We start from the raw sequence: 15,869 nt of genomic DNA, 5'->3' as shown, positions 1-15,869 counted from the left end.
CAAGTCAATGGGAAACTACACAACCATACACAAGTCAATGGGAAACTACACAACCATACACAAGTCAATGGGAAACTACACAACCATACACAAGTCAATGGAAAACTACACAACCATACACATGTCAATGGGAAACTACACAACCATACACAAGTCAATGGGAAACTACACAACCATACACAAGTCAATGGGAAACTACACAACCATACACAAGTCAATGGGAAACTACACAACCATACACAAGTCAATGGGAAACTACACACAACCATACACAAGTCAATGGGGCACTACACAACCATACACAAGTCAATGGGAAACTACACAACCATACACATGTCAATGGGAAACTACACACAACCATACACAAGTCAATGGGGCACTACACAACCGTACACATGTCAATGGGAAACTACACAACCATACACAAGTCAATGGGAAACTACACAACCATACACAAGTCAATGGGAAACTACACAACCATACACATGTCAATGGGAAACTACACAACCATACACAAGTCAATGGGAAACTACACAACCATACACATGTCAATGGGAAACTACACTTTAGCTTAAGCCTTTTGAACATTTTCATGAAAAATATGATAAGATCACAAGGCTTGTAAACATTTTCTGTAAAACCTTTATAAGTTCACAAGGCTATAGCCTTTTGAACATTTTCTGTAAAAATATGATAAGTTCCCAAGGCTATAATGCTATAACCTTGTAAACAATTTATGTATAAAAAATATGATAAGTTCACAAGTGAACATTTTAAAGAAAAACATGGTAAGTTCACCAGGCTATTGGGCTATGATAAGTTCACAAGGCTATGTGAACATTTTCCAGAAAAATATGATAAGTTCAAGGTTATAGCCTTGTGAACATTTTCTGTAAAAATATAAGTTCACAAGGCTATAAGGCCCAGCATTTTCATAAAAAATAAGCCTAAAATGAGAAAAACGACAAGTCCCGCATTTTCATCCAAAATTTGCCTAAAAATGAAAAAAAACAACTACAAGGGGTCCAGCATTTTCATCAAAAATAGGCTCAAAAATGAAAAATGACAAGGGGGTACATAAGTCCAGCATTTTAATCAAAAATAGGCCTTAAAAATGAAAAAAAAACAAGGGGTAGTTGCCAAGTTCACAAGGCTATGGCCATACATACATGTAAGTCAATGGGAAACTACACAACCATACACAAGTCAATGGGAAACTACACAACTGTACACAAGTCAATGGGAAACTTCACAACTGTACACAAGTCAATGGGAAACTACACAACCATACACACGTCAATGGGAAACTACACAACTGTACACAAGTCAATGGGAAACTACACAACCATACACAAGTCAATGGGAGAGTTAGCTGGTCTCTACTCTAACAACGGGAAACCAGCAAAAGATTGCGATAGTAGTACATGAGAGATAGCTGGTCTCTACTCTAACAACAGGGAACCAGCCAACTTAAGATTGCAAAACATACATGTAGTACATGAGAGTTAGCTGGTCTCTACTCTTACATGTACAACAGGAAACCAGCAAAAAAATGCAGACAAAGTACATAAGCGTTAGCTGGTCTCTACTCTAACAACGGGAAACCAGCAAAAGATTGCAATAGTAGTACATGAGAGTTAGCTGGTCTCTACTCTAACAACGGGAAACCAGCCAAAGATTGCAATAGTAGTACATGAGAGTTAGCTGGTCTCTACTCTAACAACGGGAAACCAGCCAAAGATTGCAATAGTAGTACATGAGAGTTAGCTGGTCTCTACTCTAACAACGGGAAACCAGCCAAAGATTGCAATAGTAGTACATGAGAGTAAGCTGGTCTCTACTCTAACAACGGGAAACCAGCCAACTTAAGATTGCAATACATACAGAGTTAGCTGGTCTCTACTCTTACCACGAGAAACCAGCAAAAAAATACAGTACATAGTACATGAGAGTAAGCACCTAGAACATTTATTTCATAGCCTTGGTTAAGCAAGGTTTTTGCTTAAAGCGGTAAGCAAACAAGTCAATGGGAAACTACACAACCATACACAAGTCAATGGGAAACTACACAACCACACACAAGTCAATAGGAAACTGCACAACCATACACAAGTCAATGGGAAACTACACAACCATACACAAGTCAATGGGAAACTACACAACCATACAAAAGTCAATGGGAAACTACACAACCATATATGAGGCTATAACCGAAACATTTTCACTTAAAATAAGATAAGTTAACAAGGCTATAACATTTTCAGAACAAATATGATAAGTTCAAAAGGCTATAGCCTTATTATTATAAGTTCACAAGACTTTTGAACATTGTCTGTAAAAACATGATAAGTTCACAAGACTTGTGAACATTTTCTGTAAAAACTTGATAAGTTCACAAGGCCTTGTGAACATTTTTATGAAAAACATGATACATGTAAGTTCACAAGGCTATATATATACATGTAGCCTTGTTATTATAAGTTCACAAGGCTACAACATTTTTAAGAAAAATATGATAAGTTCACATTTTCTGTAAAAATATAAGGCTATATAGCCTTGTGAACATTTTCAAGAAAAAAATGATAAGTTCACAAGGCTATAAGGCCTTGTGAACATTTTCAAGAAAAATATGAACATTTTCAAGAAAAACATGATAAGTTCACAAGGCTATAAGGCCTTGTGAACATTTTCAAGAAAAATGTGAACATTTTCAAGAAAAACATGACAAGTTCACAAGGCTATATATAGCCTTGCCAACATTTTCTGTAAAACAAGGCGATGTGAACATTTTCAAGAAAAATATGATAAGTTCACAAGGCTATAGGGCTATAGCCCTCTGAAAATGTTCAAGAAAAATGTGATAAGTTCACAAGGCTATAAATAGGCCTACAAATGAAAAACCACAAGGGATAAGTCCAGCATTTTCATAAAAAATAGGCCCTAAAAATTAAAAAACGACCAGGGGTAAGTCCAGCATTTTCATCAAAAATTTGCCTAAAAATGAAAAAAACACCAACAATGGGTAAGTCCAGCATTTTCATCAAAATAAGGATCAAAAATTAAAAACGACAAGGGGTAAGTCAAGCATTTTCATCCAAAATTGGCCTAAAAATGAAAAAACACTGACACATTTTCATCAAAAATAGGCTCAAAAATGAAAAACGACAAGGGGTAAGTCGAGCATTTTCATCAAAAAATTTGCCTAAAAATGGAGAAAAAAAAACAAGGGGTAAGTCCAGCATTTTCATCAAAAATAGGCCTAAAAATGAAAAAATCCACAAGGGGTTAGTCCAGCATTTTCATCAAAAATAGGCCTAAAAATGAAAAAACGACAAGGGGTAAGAGTCCAGCATTTTCATCAAAACTAGGCCAAAAAATGGAAAAAACTACAAAGGGTTAGTCCAGCATTTTCATAAAAAATAGGTCTTTTATCGAATTTAGACCAAAATCTGAACAAATCAGTTTTATATTTTTTTCAAATTTGTGTACAAAAAAAGAGTCCACTTTTAGCCTTGTGAACATGTTCAAGAAAAAATATGATAAGAAAGCTTGTGAACATGTTCAATAAAAATATGATAAGTTCCCAAGGCCTTGTGAACATTTTCTGGAAAAACATGATAAGTTCACTTTAGCCTTGTGAACATGTTCAAGAAAAATATGATAAGCTCACAAGGCCTTGTGAACATTTTCTGTAAAAGTTCATGAGGCTTGTGAAAACTTTCAAGATAAAAATGATAAGTTCAAATTTGATCAGTTCACAAGGCTATATTCGCCTTGTGAACATTTTGTGTAAAAGTTTGACAAGTTCACAAGGCCTTGTGAACATTTTCAAGAAAAAATGATAAGTTAACAAGTGAACTTTTTCTGTACAAATTTGATAAGTTCACAAGGCTATGGTCTTGTGAACATTTTTTTTAAAATTTGATAAGTTCACAAGGCTCAATCAATTTTAGACAAAATGTCAGGGACTACCCCTCGTGAATTTATTTGATTTTAGCCGAATTTCAGACAAAACTGCAAGGCTTACCCTTTTTTTTTTTCTTCCGATTTTGGCCGAATTTAGACAAAATTGTAAGGCTTACCCCTTGTGATTTTATCCGATTTAGGCCAAATTTTGATCACCCTTGTGATTTTTCCCGATTTGGGCCGAATTTAGACAAAGCTGCAAGGCTTACCCCTTGTGATTTTATCAGTTTTGGGACGAATTTAGATATTGTCCCGCAGTTCAGATGCACAAAAAGTGCAATAATAATAACTGTATTTTTATACATTTTTTATATTTTATTTCAGTTCCAACATTACAAATATAGACCTGTTCCACTGATTAATATTCACGTTAGGATCACCACAGGGAACACTTATTCCAATCTCTAGGATTGGACATTTTAATTGAGCTTTCTGTGTTTGCACATCATTTTACAATTTACATACATAATTTTTTTTTTTTTATTCTGTTTTAACTGTACAGCTTCACTAAAATACAAAACTCGCCAATGTACAATATGCACCGCACAATATACCACAAACCCCCCTATATGCAATAATGGAAGCTGCCAGTGAGTAAAGAAAAACAAGGATCATTCCATGTTTTTAAGGTGTTTATTTTTACATTATATAAATAATCATTTTATTTTTTAAGTTTGACACCTCAAAAACTGTGGAAATTATTGAATAACATCTTGTTTGTCATAACTCGCTGTCGTGTATTATTATTATTGGACAGATTTTCACAGAGCTGCTTCAAGGCAGTGGACACTATTGGTAGTTACTCAAAATAATTATTATTATAAAAACTTTGGTAACGAGTAATGGGGAGAGGTTGATCGTATAAAACATTGTGACGTAGTTTTCGATAAAGAAGTTATTTTCCACAAATTTGATTTCGAGACCTCAAGTTTAGAATTTGAGGTCTCGAAATCAAGCGTCTGAAAGCACACAACTTCGTTTGACAAGGGTGTTTTTTCTTTCATAGTTATCTCGCAACTGCGATGACCAATCAAGCTCAAATTCTCACGGGTGCGTTATTTAATGTGTATGTTGAGACACACCAAGTGAGAAGACTGGATTTTGACAATTACCAATAGTGTCCATTGTCTTTAAGAGATAGTCATTACATGGTGTTACCGCAAACCTTTGCATATAGTATTTCCACCATGCAAAGTTTTAAATCCTACTTACAAGTGATCTGCCAACATATACAAACTGTCCACTGGGGCCAATTAAAACCAAAAAAAACATTTATCTCATCCTAAAGGGAAGGCACACGTTTGTTAATCTCTCAAAACAAATATTAACTTAAAATCTGACTTGTTAACGATCAATGGTAAGCTGTTGATAGTATAAAACATTGTGAGAAACGGCTCCCTTTGAAGTAGCATAGATTTTGAGAAAGAGGTAATTTCTCACTAAAATAATAAAAGACTTTAAGCCAGAAGTCTTTTATTCCTATCTGAAAGCAAACAAACAAGGGTGTTTTTTTCTCTCATCATTTTCTCGCAACTTCGATGACCAATTTAGCTCAAATTTTCACAGGCTTGTTATTTTATGCTTATGTTGGGATACACCAAGTGAAAAGACTGGTCTTTGACAATTTCCAAACATGTACATGTACCTCCCCTTTAACCCCTAATAAGCCCGGTTCAAACTACCGATTGACCAAACCGGGATATTGCCAGGATTTCTCCATCCCGATGGAATCCCATTTTTATTTCCCACAGGGATGGACAGTTATTTTCCTTGAAGCAAAGACTTGACAGAAATCATGAAAAGTTTGTTTCTTCCACAAATACAATGTCAAATTAGATTATGAACCACACGTTAAAACATTATGAGCACCAAATACTAAAATAGTACATTTCATATAACTTATTACAATCATGTTATCACCTGTCCTAGTCAGATCTCAGTCAGCCTCTTCAAAATTCTGAATCCCTAAAAATATTACTAAGTAGTTTCACACAAAAAATTAATGTAAAACTGGTCTATAATTTTCAGTCACTTAGAGTCTGCCTTGCTGCACTGATGATCGACACTTTATGTGGTTCATTGTAACCTAAACTACCTCAATTGGGGTACACTTTAATTCCAATTGGGTATACCTTTACCCTGATTGAAACCTTATCCCATCAAAGATGAAAATGGTACCCAACCAGGGAGTAATTTGGGAACAGTAGTGCTTCGGACTTAAATGTATCACCAAAACTATTCCATTGGGGTATACTTGAATCCAAATTGGGTATAATTTTACCCGATTGAAACCTTCTCCCGTCTATATCAATAAAGATATACTTATACCTTAGAGCTATACACGCACTAAGGTTTTGAAGCCATGTGGGCGCATCTATGTGTATGTACAAACAAATACAAAAGCTTGAAATTCTGTACGGCAATTGTATGGCTATTTGCATGATAGTGCGTTTGTTCATTTCAATGTGTCATGGAACCAAAAAAATGCAGCAAAACAAATGTGAACGCACCATCTGCTGATGAGCGTTCAAACTGCCAGCGTCATGTGCTTCATGTTTAAAAAGCGCGTAGGCCTATACTTTTTTTAGTATGTCAATCAAGTCGAACTTATGGTTTTCGTAGCGCGAATGGGCAGTCGTGTACGAACGCAAGTAAAAACACGCGTCTGTGTGTGTTCTCTTAAAATTTAAATCATTTCGTAGCCACGCGACACATCAAACATAGTCTGCGCCCAGGGTGGCTTCAAAACACAGAGGAAGTAAGTGCTCTAGTCAATATATATAGCTCTATTACTTACAGGTTTACCAATATTGGAACTTCTTTCCCTCTACACCGAAGATACCAATGGAACCCAGTGAGGAAACATTTCATTCACATCATCCTGTGTCCGAGTATATGGTATTTTTCCTCTCTGGTAAAGAATAACCAATGAGACTGGGCCAAGTACTCGGACACAATTTCTTTCCAAAAAACCCAAAGTTCCACTGCCCCAAAAGTTCAACAGCATATCTACACAGTGCTAGGAGATACCTTAAAGGGAAGGTACACGTTTGGTGATGGTCAAAGACCAGTCTTCTCACTTGGTGTATCCCATCATAAGCATAAAATAACAAGCCTGTGAAAATTTGGGCTCAGTTGGTCATCGAAGTTGCGAGAAAATGATGAGAGAAAAAAACAACCTTGTTGGATGAATTTGTGTGCGTTCAGATAGGAATAAAAGACTTCTGGCTAGAAGTCTTTTATTATTTCAGTGAGAAATTACCTCTTTCTCAAAATCTACAATGTATGGCTACTTCAGAGGGAGCCCTTTCCCACAATGTTTTATACTACCAACAGCTCTCCAATGCTCCTTACCAAGTCAGTTTTTAAGTTAATATTTGTTTTGAGTAATTACCAAACGTGTACCTTCCCTTTAAGAGTTCAGTACAAAACCGAAAATAAAATTATACTGTTGTTGACAGTTTTGGACATCTCCCGCGTCTAAACCTCAATTTCCACAAATAACACTAACAACTTATAATCTGCCACACTAACAGCTCATCATTCAGCAATAACAAGATACTCCTGGACTTTTCTTAAAAATATAAATAATCTATGGAATATCTCTTAATTACAACAAAATATTTTTGTAATTCATAGGCTCGTTAAAATTAAACATTATACAGTTTACGCTCAGGAATAATTTAAAAAGATACAATTTTAGGGCCATCTTGCCTGAGGCCATGTTTTACAGACATCTTGGAGGCAACTCATTGACACAACGTGCAAAAGGGACAATACTGCCGCACAAGATACTTCTCAGTGACTTAAAGACACTGGACACTATTGGTAATTGTCAAAGACCAGTATTCTCACTTGGTGTATCTCAACATATGCATAAAATGACAAACCTGTGAAAATTTGAGCTCAATTGGTCGTCAAAGTTGCAAGATAATAATGGGAAAAAACACCCGTGTCACACGAAGTTGTGTGCTTTCAGAAACTTGATTTCGAGACCTCAAAATCACTTCTTTCTCGAGAACTACGTTACTTCAGAGGGAGCCGCTTCTACATCAACAATTCCCCATTACTCGTTACCAAGTAAGGTTTTATGCTAATAATTATTTTTGAGTAATTGCCAATAGTGTCCAGTGCCTTTAAGTATTTACCTGGAACTTGCTCTCACACAAAAATTGCCTCCTCTGACCTTAAAACTCTAAAAAATATAATTTAAACATTATTCTTCAGCTTGTATCTAAAGAAAACGATCAAGTTTTTTCTTTCTTTTTTCTTACGCTCAATTAAACTGCAGATTGTACAGTACATGTATTTCTCAACAGTCACATTTTTATAAATTAAAATTGTGTAGTCACAGCGTCAACATAAAGTACTTATTACTCTAGGCCCGGGCCAAATTTCATGACTCTGCTCACCCTACGCAATAAATCGCCAGTTATTAAGCTGAGAATTCCGCTTATTTTGGTGTACTTCACAGGTTAGCAGGTAATGTTGTGTTTGTGCGCATGTGTACCCCAGTTTACTAGGTATTCTTCGCTTATACAGCTGGCGCAGAAATGTGGCGCTTGCAAGTAAGCAAAGAATGGTGATTGTAAGCAGAATTCGGCGGTAAGCAGAGCCATGAAAATGGGCCCTGGTTGGGGGAAGAGGGTTGCAATGTAGGACTTATCATGGGAGAGGAAACCATTATTAAATAAAAGAATGTAAGAATTAACCTACTGTAGGAAACAGTATTGGAGTCTGACATGACAGAGTGAATAACTCATAGGAAAAGCTGTTAGGAGGTTTTAAGAATTACCAGCTTTGGGTGAAAAAGTCATAACAAAGGTCTTGTGACACTCCAAGCCAAAAACCAGGCAAATCCTGTTCAAACTTGAAAACTGGGTTTCTTTCCTTGTTAAAGGGAAGGTACATGTTTGGTAATTACTCAAAACAAATATTAACTTAAAAACTGACTTGGTAACTAGCATTGGAGAGCTATTGAAAGTTTAAAACATTGAGAGAAACGGCTCCCTCTAGCATAGATTTTGAGAAAGAGGTAATTTCTCACTAAAATAATAAAAGACTTCTAGCTAAAGTCTTATTCCTATCTGAAAGCACACAAATTAATCCAACAAGGGTGTTTTTTCTCTCATCATTTTCTCGCAATTTCGATGACCAAATAAGCTCAAATTTTCACAGGCTCGTTATTTTCTGCTTATGTTGGGATACACCAAGTGAGAAGACTGGTCTTTGACAACTACCAAACATGTACCAAATTTGTACCAAACTTGTACCTCCCCTTTAAATAGATGACAACAAAAAAATTTCAAGAAATTATTAATTAGAAGAATATATCAACATAGGATGGCAATGTCAAGACATCACATTTGTTTGTTTGTTGGTTTATTTGTTTGTTAAGATGCTCAGCAAAGCTCCCATAAGGGTAAAAAAAAACGGCAAGCTTGCAACAGCTAATCTCTCATACACTGTACATGTACAGACATTGGTTCGGTGTCTGTGATAAATTGCACGGGTGAGAGTTCATATAATTCTATGTTCCGCAATAGGCCTGCCTTGATCATGACAACACAGCCCCTTCTAAAGACACTGGACACTATTGGTAAGTGTCAAAGACCAGTCTTCTCACTTGGTGTATCTCAACATATGCATAAAATAACAAACCTGTGAAAAATTGAGCTCAATTGGTCGTTGAAGTTGCAATATAATAACGAAAGAAAAAAATACCCCTGTCACACAAAGTTGTCTGCATTTAGATGGTTGATTTCGATACCTCAAATTCTAAATCTGAGGTCTCAAAATCAAATTCATGGAAAATTACCTATTTCTCGATAACTATGTCACTTCAGAGGGAGCAGTTTCTCACAATGTTTTATACTATCAACCTCTCCACATTACTCATCACCAAGTAAGGTTTTATGCTGTCAATTATTTTGAGTAATTACCAATAGTGTCCACTGCCTTTAAGAAACTCATTAAAAAAAGTACACCTTTCATCGATTGCCTAGTACTCTTGCATGGCGTATCACATATACAACAACAAAAATAACAACAAAAAAGCACATGGAAAAATGAAAACAATCCAACAACAAATTATTATACACTGTTAATTCAAGTTGAACTATTTGAATGCACCAACAAAACATTGTTTTTTTTTCCTAACTTCTTTCTTTGTTTCATTCAATACATCTTAGGATTTTTTTTTTATAGAAAATTGTGTTGTGAAACATATTTCTTGACAATACACAAGTGCTCTCTGGTCAACTTACATAGGGTGCGTTCGATAAGCTTCCCTGGGTCGACCCCGCGATGCTCACTCGGGTGAGCCCCTGCTAAGAGCTAATCGAAAGATCACACTCGCCCTCTCGTGGTGACGGCATGCACCTCAGGTCAACCCCAAGTGACCCACTCCACAAGCAGGGCACTGGGGGCTGACCCGGGTGTGCCCCATCAAAGCTATTCGAACGTACCGGGGCAGACCAGGGTCGACCCAGGGAAGCTAAACGAACGCACCCACAGATACTTTTCCCACACATCACACGGAAACTCAACCTTGCAGAACAAAACAAAACTTGCAAATTAAAAACAAATAATTACAATAACAATTCCCAAAACATTTGACACACACAACCATTCATTTAATTTAAAAGTGGATGGTGCATGATAGACTTAAAAAGAAAACTTTTACACAATTACGATGAAAAGGAGTTTTTGACCCAAGAATGAAACTGAAAATAATTGACAAATTTCTAAACCCCCCCCCCAAAAAAGCCCTACAAACACAAAAGAGGAGGCATCAATGTGTTTGGTGTTTCATATATCAGACTCACACAATTGCGTTAAAATATGGTCTTAAAAGAGGACAAATTTTAACAAATGTTTAACAGTATTTTGTTTATGGCATAAAGTTTAAATTTAAAATTTCTTTTAAAATTCATTCAGAATATCTTCCTAAAAAAATGCTTTAAATTTACTTGATTAAAATCTGGTGGCAGTGCTGCAACTCCTTACACAGTTTAATATTTAATTTTAACACTAACTATCCAAAACCTTGCTAAGAGGCTTTGGGTCCCAATTGGCACCTCTGTGAGCGGGGCTCAAGGTTCCAATATGAACCTCGGTACAATAATGCTCGAGCTCCCAAATTGGCAACTCCGTGAGTGAGGTCTTAGGGCCCAAATTGGATCCTCTGTGAGTGAGGCTTGATGTACCAATCGGCACCTCTGTGAGTAGGGCTCAAACCACAATAGATGCCCGAGGTCCCAAATTGGTACCTCAGTGAGTGAGGTCTTAGGGCCCAAATTGGATCATCTGTGAGTGAGGTCTTAGGGCCCAAATTGGATCCTCTGTGAGTGAGGCTTGATGTACCAATCGGCACCTCTGTGAGTAGGGCTCAAAGTACCAATAGACACATCTGTAATGTGAGGCTTGGTGTCCCAAATTGGCACCTCTGTGAGGGAGGATCGAGGTACCAAGAGGCATCTATAAAGTGAGGATTTGAGGTCACAATTGGCACCTCTGTGAGTAGGGCTTGAGGTCCAGATAGGAACCTCAGTATGGTGAGGCTTGAGGTCCGAAATTGGCACCACTGTAAGTGAGGCTTTAGGTCCCAAATTAACATCTCTGTGAGTGGGGCTTGAGATCCCGATAAGAACCCTGAGAGTATATCGAGGCTTGAGCTCCCAAATTGGCATCTCTGTGAGCAAGGCTTGATGTACCAATATGCACCTCTATAAAGTAGGCCTGGGGTAGGTACAGGGAACAAACTGCTTCAAATCCTTCAGAATTTGTCGGGGAGAAAAGCTGCTTAATAAAGCATAAAACTTGAGTTTCACAACAGGTCAGCAAAAGTGTGTACAGAATAATTTTAAAAAGTTTCTTAAATACTGTTTTTGACATGTGAATTATTCAAGGTAAATTTTTTTTATGAAGCCTTTTAAGTAAAATGTTAGAGAAAAATTACAGCAAAATTCTGCAATATTTTATTATAGTTCATACCTTCATTTTATCAACTATTTAAAAAAAATCACTGGATCGGCAAAAAGGTGCATTTTTGAGGGGAGGGTCGATTACTTAAAAAGTTGTAAAAAATATATATCTCTAATTTCATTCTTAAAATTCATAGGTTAAGTCAAGGCAATATTTTCACTTGTAAAATGTTGTAAAACCACTTTTTATGAATAATTAGTTAAGATCAATCCTATGTTTATACTAGGACCATTCAAAAGTAGTTTATAAAACATTTCATTTTAGCTGGCAATATATTGCTTACTTATTGGGCAAAAATTAGTTGATGCTAAGCAAGGTACTATAAAACCACTCTGTGAAATGGAGCCTTAGTCAAGTAACAATAGATGCATTTAAAAAACGAACACCAATACTTGTTTTGGGAGAATTTTTTAGCATGGTGCTAATGCTATGGAAACTGCTTGAATGTGATCTGCCCTTTGACCTATCCAACAGGAAAAATAAACTCCCTCCCAAATCGAATATCGCGAATAATTAATATCACTAGAGTACGCTTTATCAAATACCAGTGGTGTATAAAATAATGGCAACACCTCCTGCCCCGCCCACTCCTTTATCCCTCGTTGTTGACTTTCATAACTGGCAGTCACAACACAAAACCGTTTTCACTTTGCCTGCCAAAAGTACAAGGTTACACCCAAAAAGTAGCTAAGACTTCAGCTTCCCAAAAGAAACTGAGAAAATTGTTGTAAATGATGTCTATTCGAAAATATACTTTTTTTTTGTCTATGCAAAAAAGACAACAACGCCGTTCGTTGGAGCACACATGAGTGGCAGTCGTTGTTACATAATAATATGTACAAGTTACAGCAACAATTATACAAATTAGCGTCCATAACTCCAATTAATCAGACTCAAATGTTTTACTTAACTTAAACAGTACCTAACAAAGCAACATACCAGTGTATGGTGCAGGGACTAGTAGTACACAGTACAGTTAACAATGCAGCCTGCCACAAATTTAATACCAGCTCCGTTTTGGGGGATTTTTGTTAACACGATAACTATGGTTCGATAAAATTGGGCCATCTTTCACGCTGATGAACTTTTGTGAAAAGCCCCGCAAAGCTCATGATCGATATCATTTACTACCTTTCTATACATCACACTGTGTGGAGGGTTTTGTTGATAGGTTTCTATTAGTTGATAGTCTAGTTGATAACTATTGGTTGATTGTCTAGGCAATAAAGGTGATGTAAACGCCTTGCGATAAAGCTAGCTGAATGTATTGTTAACAGTTATTTGATATTCATATTGATGACTAATCATCTTGTTGACAGGTAGTTGATAGTCAACTAATCATCTTGTTTACAGTTGGTTGATAGTCAACTAATCATCTAGTTTACAGTTGGTTGATAGTCAACTAATCATCTAGTTTACAGTTAGTTGTTCATCAACTAATCATCTTGTTGACAGTTAACTGATAGTCATGTTGATAACTTTTCATCTTGTTGACAGCAAGTTGAAAGTTGACAAATCATTGTTGACAGTTAGTTGATAGTCATGTTGACAACCAAAAGTGCTGATGACAGTATTAGTTGATAGTTGTACTTATAATTGATTAGACATGCTGATAGTTGGTTGATAATACTATATGTATATCGATGATTACCAAAATGGATTCTTTACAAGCAGCCTTTGAGCCTTTGTGATGCACAGATAGAAATCCAGTCACAATTTAGTTGATGCAGTAGTTGACAATTAGACGATAGTAGTTGATGCAATAACTTTAATTTTTTGTCTCGTTGATCCACATAACAGTTACTCTTATTATGACCAACAAGTACATTTTTTTCCCAGTGGTCCATTATATAAGCTTACCTGTACAATTATGCCTTAATACAACATCATGGTTTGTATACAACAAAGGGAGTCAGCAGAACCATTTTTGAGGGGAGGGGTGTTTTCACCTGCGATTAATTAGGGATGGGGGTGAAGACACGCATCTGGGAGAGGCTGGACTAAAATTGTAGTCTCTTCTGTGTGTTTAAACAGCAGCAAAATTCTTTGGTTTTATGAAGCCAAATCTACATCACACTCTTTGACTTTCCGAACAAGGCGCTAAGTTAGTCAGACATGCCGGGACCTCAAGAAGAGGTGGTGGGGGGAGGGGGATTGGGGGGGGGGGAAGAACTCCGGAGAAGAAGGTGACTTACATGTAGGGGGGAAAGGGACTAACATTTGCTGCTACAAATTCATCGTTGCCAGGATATCCTTGCAGAGTTCGTTGTACTGCATCAAATCGCCGGAGAGTTTTCGTAATTTCAGCCCGTTTAGCGCCAAGCCGGGTACCTGGCACACCTCCATCTCCATCTGTACTCCATTTTGGTGTAAGTGGAAGAGGTTCTCTATGTTCTCATAGATCAGCGACGGCTGCTTGCAGTCTAAAGTTCTCCTGATCTCGGCGACAATCTCACTGAGTCCTTTGCATGTGGTCATGCAGAAGGACTTGGCATGTTTGATGGGAAAGGTTTCCACGAGCATATCGGACTCGCTTAGCGTCATACTACAGCTTAGATTCATTCCCTGGGCAATCAACGGTGGGATGTGCTGCTGCTGCTGCCCGGAGCTGCTGTTGTCTGCCTTCCCGCCGCTGGCGCAAACGCCGCTACCACTGCTGCTGTCCACGCTGTTGTTGTTCGTGGTGTTGAAGAACTGGCTAAGGTCACCCGAGGGAACCCGTATTGTTCTGCGCAGAAGCTGCGTGGGGACTTGGGCGTCTACTCCGGGCATGGTGTTGTGACGACGGTGGTTGCGACCCTGACAAGCTAGTCGTATCTGGCTCTCGGTCAAACCGAATCCTAGGAAATCTGTAGAAGCATTGTCGAGGAAAAAAAAAAAACATCATATCAAGACCGTCAGGTCAACTGTCATCAATCTAATACCACTTTGAGATTAAAGGTCATGTCATAGGATTGTAAATACTCCAAAAATGAATGACCATAAAAACTTACTTAGGCACAATTTCATAGAGCTGCTTTACGACCGATTTTGTGATTACTGTACGACTTCAATTTCGCAACGCTAGTAAACATTTAAAGGCATTGGTTGTTACTAAAAAATAGTTATTAGCATAAAACATCACTTGGTGAGGAGTAATGGGATAGTAAAACACATTGTGAGAAACGGCTCCCTCTGAAAGAGGTAATTTTCCAAGAATTTGATTTTCAGACCTCAGAATTAGTATTTGAGGTCTCGTAATCAAACATCTGGAAGCACTCAACTTCGTGTGACAAGGGCGCTTTTTTCCTTCATAGTTAGCTCGCAACTCTGAAGACCAATTAAGCTCAAATTTTCACAGATTTGTCATTTTATGTATGTGTTGAGCTACACCAAGTGAGAAGACTGGTCTTTGACAATTACCAATAGTGTCCACTGCTTTAAGCAAATGATAAGTCCTCCTGAATGCCTTCTAGTGCTAACTGCACGGAAATGAATGACGTCACAATGCAAATCAATGGTGAATGTGCAAGCTGGTCGCCTAAATTTCTTGCTAACCTGTGGAACATGCTTACACCTGTATAGCAAATATTTCTGCTACAGTAAGCACTTAAATTTGCAGTTAAGCAGCACTATGAAATTAGGCACCGGTGAAAAGCACTCAACTGTTAATAGAATGAACTACATTGTATTTTCAGAAAAGACTCTCTTTAAAGACACTGGACACTATTGGTAATTGTCAAACACTAGTCTTCACATTTGGTGTATCTCAACATATGCATAAAATAACAAACCTGTGAAAATTTGAGCTCAATCGGTCGTCGAAATTGCGAGATATTAATGAAAGGAAAAAATACCCTTGTCGCACCATGGTCACACGAAATTGTGTGCTTTCAGATGCTTGATTTCGAGACCTCAAATTTGAAATCTGAGGTCTT

At 37.2% G+C, this 15,869-nt stretch overlaps 1 protein-coding gene across 3 annotated transcripts in view; it reads right to left on the bottom strand.

Annotated features, from left to right (window-relative positions):
- Positions 1-14,104: 14,104 nt before the first annotated feature.
- The window catches only part of LOC117301399 (serine/threonine-protein kinase SIK3-like), a 54,669-nt gene continuing 52,904 nt past the window's right edge, over positions 14,105-15,869 (bottom strand). For all 3 annotated transcript variants that reach the window (XM_033785357.1, XM_033785359.1, XM_033785358.1), the window contains exon 14: positions 14,105-14,801. In XM_033785357.1, the coding sequence (XP_033641248.1) occupies positions 14,179-14,801 (623 nt within the window). In that variant the 3' untranslated portion in view covers positions 14,105-14,178. The remainder of the gene's footprint in view (positions 14,802-15,869) is intronic.

The sequence above is a fragment of the Asterias rubens genome, chromosome 17 (genome assembly GCF_902459465.1).
Source record: "Asterias rubens chromosome 17, eAstRub1.3, whole genome shotgun sequence".
NCBI classification, from domain to species: domain Eukaryota; kingdom Metazoa; phylum Echinodermata; class Asteroidea; order Forcipulatida; family Asteriidae; genus Asterias; species Asterias rubens.
The sequence above is the reverse complement of the archived record's forward strand: the minus strand, read 5'-3'. Positions and strand labels throughout refer to the sequence as shown.